At 39.5% G+C, this 9080-nt stretch overlaps 1 protein-coding gene across 2 annotated transcripts in view; it reads left to right on the forward strand.

Moving 5' to 3' along the window:
• The window catches only part of WDR63 (WD repeat domain 63), a 57306-nt gene that overhangs the window by 11528 nt on the left and 36698 nt on the right, over nucleotides 1-9080 (forward strand). The window contains exons 1-4 of one of the 2 annotated variants that reach the window (XM_019501538.1): nucleotides 82-234; nucleotides 886-927; nucleotides 6304-6485; nucleotides 7242-7346. In XM_019501538.1, coding sequence (XP_019357083.1) covers nucleotides 123-234; nucleotides 886-927; nucleotides 6304-6485; nucleotides 7242-7346 — 441 coding nt within the window. In that variant the 5' untranslated portion in view covers nucleotides 82-122. Of the gene's footprint in view, nucleotides 1-81; nucleotides 235-885; nucleotides 928-6303; nucleotides 6486-7241; nucleotides 7347-9080 lie in introns of those variants that run through there. The other variant, XM_019501539.1, reaches the window with a different exon arrangement.

Consider the following 9080-nt stretch of genomic DNA (forward strand, 5'->3'; position numbering starts at 1 on the left):
CAAAGGGTGTGGACTATTGTAGTCCTGACAGTCTTGGACGAAATTCTCAGGCCAGTAGCAAGTTTGACCCCTTGAGGACAACTGAGTAATGAGATGTATCTTTCCAGACTGAAATCCGAAAAATGTCAGAAAGTCCAGTCTCTGGCAAGTCCTCAAGTGCTAAAGGCTCAGCAAAGAAACTTAAAGGAGAAACCAAAGCTAAAAGCTCAGCCAAAGGAAAGCGAAAACAGCTAGGTATGTATGATACTGTGGAGAATGGAAAGGTGTGTCCTGGAATTAGATTTCAGCTTCCTACAATTTTGGACTAAACAATTGGGGAGCCCCATTATTGTTTGTGTAAATTAGCAAGGGGCCAAAAGCACAACAGACAGAAGTTATTATATCACAAATGTTCTGAGACATGTAGTTTAGATTGAATTATTTGAGGTTTGGGGGATTCAGGGCCTGGGTTTTGTTTTTGGCTCTGCCACTGGCCTGTGGGGTGACAGTAGGTAAGTCATTTTACCTCTGGCCTCAGTTTCCAGAGTTGTAATGATAGTGGTCTTCTTTGGAAAATACCTTGAGATCTACTGCAGAAAAATGCTACATGAGAGCCCAATAAATAAGTATTATTTTCTTGTAGTTTTTATCTTTATGTAGACAGATGTGTAAGTGCAGGAAAATACTGAGGTATTGCAAATGCCACCATGTGGAAAATGTTGAGGACTGACTCTAATAGTGAAAACTGAAAATGTACTGTAATATTTTTTTAAAACATTATGCTTAACTTTTACATATTTGAAAAGCTTGTGATGAATATTACCCAACAATGTTACATACTGAAAAGGATAACTTCAGTCCCAGTATCGGATAATACCAATTTAACATCTTGTTGTTGTGTTTCAGCTAAAAAAGATGAGGAAGTTGACATTTCTATGGCAAGCATTGGTAAGTTCCCCTTGTTGACTGGGGGTTATGATAGTAGCTTTAGAACACTTTACAAAACACAATCTTCAGGGTAAAGGATAATGTGGGAGAATAACAGAAGATTGTTATGGGGAGAAATGATTATGTGGTAACAACACAGCAAACTATTTTGAATCTAGATGCATTTACTTATCCTTAAATGCCAAAGAACTTGTTGCATTTTTTTTCGGGACCCTCTTGTTGTGTTATTATTTTAGATTGATTTTTGTCTCTTTTTGGCATTTCTTCTACTGACTCAAATGGAAAATGACTACAGGATGAAGCTCAAAGGAGTACTCTCTTAATTGAATGCATTGACATTTAGTGGTGCAGCTTTCATTGCAGTTGCAACTGTAAGAAATATTGGCAAGTTCAGAATATGTGCACCAGCATGTTTTCTTTTTTTAAGGCAGAAATCTCACTTCCTTCGAAATTATACAATATGTTTGTGGATAGAAATAATTCCTCTGTTATTCATTTCACCCAAGCTTGGGTAAGTTCTTTCTGCTGCTTATGAAGATAGAATATGTCTGATCATTCAGATGACAGCAATATCATTGTGTTTATGATGCTGCTGGAAATTATTAGCATGTTTTAAATAGACCTGATTTCTAGCTCCATCTAGTGGCAAATAGGAATAATTAAAAATGTCAATCTTTTTCTTAATTTTTATAGAATTATAGTAATTGGAAATGAAAAAGGTACTGTTTTCTAAAGAGATCTTTTATACAGATTTGTCATTCTGATGTTTTAGCTCCTTAGCATTGGACTAGGAAAATTCTTTCAGCTCCGTAAAGTTCTTTTGCCCCCAACTCTTGATCATTATTAAAATACAATTTATAAAAAAGAACCCAATGTCTCCAAAACTGAGACCTTTTAAACCTATCACTGTAATTATAAGGTTCTTTCAAATAAATAGCAAAAAACTGTCGTATGGAATAATATAAAGTTCTTATCAGCACTCATTTGAGGTGACTTAAATGATTAATTTGTGCCTTTGCTATCTATGAGTAATGTGACTCTCTCAAAGTCATGCTGATAAGACATTACCTTAGTATAAATAAGCTTGTCTATCTGTCTCTAAGCTTTTTATTATTTATTTAAGTAGTATCCCAATGATTCATGCATTATTTTAAATCATTTGTGTATCAGCTGTTTTGTTACATGTGCTATTTAAAAAAATGCACACTTATTCTTGGTTCAGACCTTTGATACTAAAAGAATCATCTGATTTCTCAGATTTTATTTAATTTTTCTGTTCAGCTCTGAGGAATTCTCTCTTCTTCCCTAGTTGTACAGGAAGGGGTCTCCAAAAATCTTGTGGGAAAAGTTGTGCAAGTTACAATTTCCCTTTGTGTATCAATCCACTGAACTATACTAACTGCACACAGACCTTGAGGATTTATACACATGTAATGTTGCAGGGTGTATTTGATTTAAGTGAAATCTATTTAAATCATGATTTAAATCATTGGTCAGGAAACCTCGATTTAATCATTGTTTTCTACAAAAAGTGCATTCTTGTTTGATATAACCTTTGCTCAAGGCTATGGAAATAAGCTTCAGGATAGCCAGCATATGTTCTACATTTCTCTTTAGCCCAGTGTTTAGTACTTTGGCTATAATTCCATCTATTTTGTCACAATTTTGTTCACAAATTGTCACCTGATTATGCCAGTTCTCAATATATCACTCAAAACAGTCCACTACTGAGTTTCATCACACATCTTGTGGAAGAATTAATTTGGTTCCTCCTGCTTTCTTCAAAGCAGCTGCTGCAAAGTGGTTACAGAAGTATTTTGCAATTTCAACAAAATTCTACTCAAAACATTTCTCATTTTGTTTCTACTGTCCCTCTCTCCTTGCATTTATCCCCAGACTCCTCCTCCTTCCCCATATCTACTCCACCCCCAGCAATCCTCTATCTATTCATTTAACTTAAAAATTTGCACTTTTAGGGAGCAGTAAGGGCTTGACTCTGTACACAACTTGCAGAGAGACAATAGGGCTGATGGGTAGGTAATCAGGTCTGTTATCTCTTATCTCCATATACTGCTGTTAACAAGGATGTTACCTCTGGAGACACAAATCCACAGTTTGAGAACTGAAACTAAGCATCACAGACATGCTTAATGGGATTTTCTAGAGACTCAGCACTGAGTACCATTGGGTAGAGTGGTTTTCTTTAATCCTTGCTAATCTGTAGAGGAGCCTCTGGAAACCCCATAAGATTGGGCTTCTAATATAGTCCATGGCCTGTTCTGACTTATTGATAAAAAACTTTTCTAAAAAGGTTAAATATATAATTAGAAGTTATAATCCCTATTCCATGATTGTATCTTTGAGCTTTAACATATCTTAAATTCAAACTATCTTTATATAGGTTTTTAAAAGAAAGCACCTTTTTAAAAATGAAAACTACAATTAAGTAAAAAATGATTTAAATAAAGAAACCAGAGTTATTTATTTTAATGTTGATTTTTATCCACCCTGTAATGTTATGCTATTCCTCATTCCCCACCCCTCACACCCTCCAACTGTTCCATTTCATTAATCCATACTGAAATTAATGAAAATCCTGTTACCTATGCACTGCAGAGAGATGTCTCCATCATTTTGGCTCAAGAACAGAGGTGGCCAAGAAAAGGCATGATCAGCACACATTTATTTGTGATGCTTTTAACTGGAAAGTTCCCCAGTTTACCAAGTGGGGAGTTTAGAATTGTTGAAATCCTAATGTTGTATAACAGGTAATTTTCAGTTTTGGAGAAATGCTTGAAAGAAGAATATAAATTATAAAATGCAGGTTCAGTCCTCCTCCCATCCCTCACTCCCTGGGCCAGCAGGGACTGATAGTGCTAAGTCCTTTAACATTAATAAAAAGCTCACCAGTCCAGAGCAAACTCTTCTTCTATGCTGGCTTTTACAGCCAAAATAATGACAAATCCGTGGACTAATCTTCTGACCCAGACAAAGGGTCACTGGGTTAGAGAATGTAGGCACTGATGGATGCTCACCCCAACATGAATCCTTGATATACAGAAAAAGAAAGCAATGAAGCACTGGCTAGTCCTTGGAAAAGCAGATGGACACACAAGTTTTGTATGTACTGCAAAATCTTTTTACCCAGCTAGGGAAGTTTAGATAGAATGCACCTGTCTCATATTACAATATACATTTTAACATGTCTGATTTTGTTGGATGATCATAGTAGAACACATGTAATGGAAGGGTTTTAAGGATAAATGTCAGATTTATCAAACATTGCATACTCAGTGATAAACATATGAAGTGATAGGCTTCCTGGATGAGAGAGATTAAAAGGATTTTTATTATTTTATCAGTTCTAAATAGATCAAGTTAGAGATGACTTCTCAAGGCAAGATGATGTATACCACCCTTTTAGATGTTCTTATTTTTGTTTAAAATAGACAACAAGGTGGCTATCCTAGACTATGGGCATCCTGGTAAAATATTAAAGTACACAATCCATAAAACTTCAGCAGTACCCATAATCTTGCCTAGTAATTGAGAGAGTCAGCTCTACTCCTGACTGGATGAGATGGAGATAAAGGTCCTGATTTAGAAAAGCAACTCTGTCTGGGATATCACCTAAGCCTATGCTTAAAGTCAAGCATGGAATCAATTACTGTCTTAAATAGCAATGGACTTAATTTCATGCTTAATGACAGTCCTGAATAAAATTTATAGCACTATGCATTGTTAGTATACTGAAAGCATTTCAGTTAATGGCTCTTCATTAAATACACTGACCAAAGGGTGGCAGAAAGAACCTGCAATATCTCATGTGAGAAATCCCATACAACAGTTGCCTAAAGTTTTTTTTCCCCCAGAGGTAAGGGTGGAGCTAGCAGAGATGCTCTGTTCATTTCATTTCATGTATTTAGGTGAGTTAACCTCATAATTAACAGTAGCAAGGACAGCGGGTAATTCTGACGGTATCAGAACGGATCCCTAGGGCGTGTCCAGATGAGCATGGCCATGCAATATATGGCACCACAAACACATCTGCAGTGCCACATACTGCACAGTGAGGTGTTCTCTATGCTGCAAGGGCACGCTGCCTGTGTGCACGCTGCTCTGTTTGTTTTTTTCCTGTGGGTTTTTTGACAAACGAGCAGTGCACACTGCTAAAAAGTGGAGCTGAGTCACCCAAAGCCATGCTGTGGCTGCCAGCCAGGCTCCTCCCAAGAGGATTGCTGCAGCTGCAGCCACAGGAGGCCCCAGGACCCCAAGTAAGGTTGCTGGGTCCAGCCTCCCCTACCACCCCCAAGGTAACTTGTTACGTGCCAAAGTGCATGTGGCACAGTCATTCCCTGGGGACAGACAGCTGCGGTGCAAGGTGCACTGCTCCTACTTGTCCCCAGGGAACCAAACGTCTGCCTTTGTCTGGATGCTTCCGTGGTCTTCATCCATCGCCCAATACAAATAAAGTAGTCCAAACCAAGCACAACAGGGTTAAGGAAGTCTGATGTTTCAAGATGCAATAAAACAATCTCTCATAGTCACTTCTTCCAGAATCTCTTGTAATAACAGTTAGGTACAGATAACTAATTGAACAGGAAACCAACATTTATAACTTTATTTCTGAACATGGGATATTTATATACATCCTTAACATTATTTGGTCCTCTGTTCCCTCACAACAATAATCTCCTTTAGCAAAGATCAAGTACTTTTTCTACTGGCCTTCAATAGTCAGAAATAAGAGCAAAGTGCATACTGGCCTTATGTTCTCCCAGCACACCCAGAATCTTTAGAAGCAACACAAAATTCAAGTGGAGAATAAATGACTATTTGTCCCTGTGTTTCTTTAGATATGGTTGTTTTCATCTGGCTCCTGTACTTTTTTTCTGCAAAGTGACACAACATTTCCATATAACAGGAAGGATTCTCATCAGCCAAAAAAGAGACAAAACCAGGATTTACCCTCACCCTAAAAACATTTCAGAACTTTACAGATGCTAATGTAGAGAAAAATAAATGTTTCTTGGCTTTCTACAAAGCCCCCTGCTGGCATGAAACTTCTGTCATAGCATGGAAGGATTAGCTATAGGCAGGCTAGCAGGCAGTCTGTGAACTCACTCTTCATTTTCTTGAGAACGTATTTAAACAAGATATTTAAACACCAACATTTCTTAACCAAAAGGAAATGTGAACTAAACTTTCTATATTGAATTTATAACTCACATCTCCAAATGGACCAAAAACTTTAAGCACTGAGATCTGTGTGTGTGTTGTGATGTAGTAAAATAGATTTTAAACCATATTTCATATGTACATACATACCTTCTGCATTGTTAATCTTCTAAAGAAAATTTGCCACCTCTTTCCTAGGTCACCCAGAAATCTTTCCAATGGTATTCACTGAAAAGACGCAAGAAATTTTTAATTGCCGAGTTAACGAAGACATCACAGAAGAAAACCCTTTCAAACTTCTGAAAAAAGAGGACATAATTCAAGACATGAAGACAAGGGCTGCAATCTCCGATTTCCACCCAGTCAAAAAAGTAGTCTTAGTATGTGACCTCTTTATATCTGACTTACATCCCCATAGCATGTACTTTCTGTTGGTAAGGTATAACCTCATTTATCCATCTGTGAATACTTCAGGAAAACACTCTCTTATTTCTCATCTTCATACATCACCTTTAAATGCACATATAAAGGAAATTAAGTATTTATTAGAAAACAGACATTAGAGTCTAGTCCAGGGACAGGCAACCCTCGGCAAGGGTGCCAGAGCATGGTACACAAAGGCATTTTGCTTGGCATGCACGCTTTGGGGCAGACAGTGGGGAAGGGGCCAGGGCTGCAATGCTACAACAAGGATCAGGTTCCTCGTGGCTCCCCTGCCATCTGGCCCTGGCATGCCAACATCTTACAAGTTGAGGTTTGGGGTGTTTTTGGCACTCTGCCCAAAAACATTGCTGACCCTTGGTCTAGTTACACCTTTTAAGATGCACATGAAATTTTTGCTGAAGGGAGAATGGGCTTTAAACATGTACAGCCTCACAAAACCCTGTCTCTATCATGCATCTTTAAAGTTAGCAGGAGTTTTGCTGTTAACATCAGCAGACACAAGATCTGCACATTACTTGTTTTCAACTTCTCATTAAATATGTATAATTCTTCAGATACAAAAGTTGTTTTACTTCAGAAATAGACATGTAAATAGTTGATATCTGGAAATGTAAACTACAGTTTTGTATATCATTTATACTTGGCTGTGAAAGTTGAATGCTTGACATCATCTGTTATATTTCTTCATGCAGGAGTATCCAGGAGAAGAACTTCTGATAGTCTTAGACACGGAGTTCAAATATGGACAGAACTTTTATCTGGTTGCAACTGAAGAGGCCAAAGAAAACTTTTTAAATGTAAGGAAATCCAAATATACTGCCAGATTATGCCACATACCTAAGAATATTTAGGATCCTACATCATACATACTTTGGGATCTGCATCATAATCATGTAGAAGTATCCAAAATACTTTTTCTGCATGAGTTTTACATTAACATGCAAAATATAACTGAGAAAGATTCTGGGGGAAATCTTAGCTCCATTGAAATCAATGGAATTCATGCCATTTACTTCAGAGGGGCTAATAATACTGCTTGCGGTGTTTATTTCTTGTATAATTATTAGTCATACGTGTTAAGCTTCTGATTTTCAGATAAGCAGGGATCCTGGTTTTCTCTGTTTAAAAATTGCAAATTCTCTGATAAAAATTCACAAATTCTCTGATTAAAACCCCCGAAATCTGCATTTTTCAGTGATTAAAATAAAACGGCACTACATATATAGGTATCAGTTTGTAATGGGGTTTTCTTGGGGTCAGTCTGCCACTGGCCCGCCCACCTGTTTCTGGGCCAACTGCCAGCCTCCTCACCTGCTGCACCTTCTTATTTCTTAATTGTGGTGTTAATTAGGTAGGAGGCTGCTCATTCTTGCCCCGATGCCAGGGAGCACTATTTGTGGCTTCGTTCCTCCCCTACACCACACCCCAAGCTTTGCAGTTGGCATCCAGGTGACAATGCTCCCGGGCCTACAGCTGGACCAAGCTTAGCCCCTGTTGTCAGACCTCAGACACACACACATTCATACCACCCTCCTCTCACTAGGGCCTCTCACACTCTACCCCCTCTCAATGGGTCTCTTTCACTCATCGACAACTTATACTGCCTTGCTCCCTCTTGGAGCAGGCCCCTTCAGCCATAGACTTTATCTAGTGCATACCTTGGGTGGCAGATGTATTGTCTTTTGGGCCTCTCCTGTGACCCTCACTGGGGTAGTGGCCAGCCAATTACCCAACAGGGTCCAAGCTTGCCCTGGCCCCTCCCGGGGCAACTCTACATACACTCACACACATATACTGGGCTCCCAGCCCTTTGGGTTCCCCTTCACTGGGGCTCCATATCTCCACCCCCTCTCAGTGGGGCCACGGGGCTTTCCTCCCCTGTGGGGCTTAGGTGGCCATAGCTGTGCCTGGCCCCCTTATACCCACAGTGTTGCAAGGGCTAGGGGTTCAGGTGCCTTGACCCGCCTTTCACTGGGGTGGTAACTAGCCTGGTATTTCCTGGGGCTCCTGCACCACTGAGAGCCCCACCAGGCCACCCACTCCTGGCAGGGTGCAATTTTAGGTCACACCCAGGACCAGGAGCCTCCAAACCATCCCCATAAGCTCTTGCCCTTACCTCCAAGATGTTTTGTACAGACTTTCAGCCAGTCAGTGTTTCTGCCTGGCCTGCCAGCAGCTAACTGCTCTGTTTATATAGGCGGCCAGAGATCTAAAATGGCCGCCGTAATCAAGCACCTGCTGGCTGTTTGTCTCAGCCCTTAAAGTGGCAGGCACCAACAGTGCCCTGCCACACAGTTGAAGACAGTGTTTTATTGATATATTTATAATTTTAAAGCAATTTGGAAGCCTACCAGTACCTCAATCACTATAATAAAATACATTCTGAATACCTATATATTTTGATGTTTGATTTTTCTTGATACAACCCCCCAAATCAGAACTCCTCCTGTCCCCTTCACTCACTAGGATGCGGGACCAGCTACAGCTGCCCCCCGCCCATCCCCCCCACTGCTTTGTGGCACTGAGAAGCC

This window comes from Gavialis gangeticus, unplaced genomic scaffold, assembly GCF_001723915.1.
Source record: "Gavialis gangeticus isolate Ggan-Ray unplaced genomic scaffold, GavGan_comp1, whole genome shotgun sequence".
NCBI lineage: Eukaryota > Metazoa > Chordata > Crocodylia > Gavialidae > Gavialis > Gavialis gangeticus.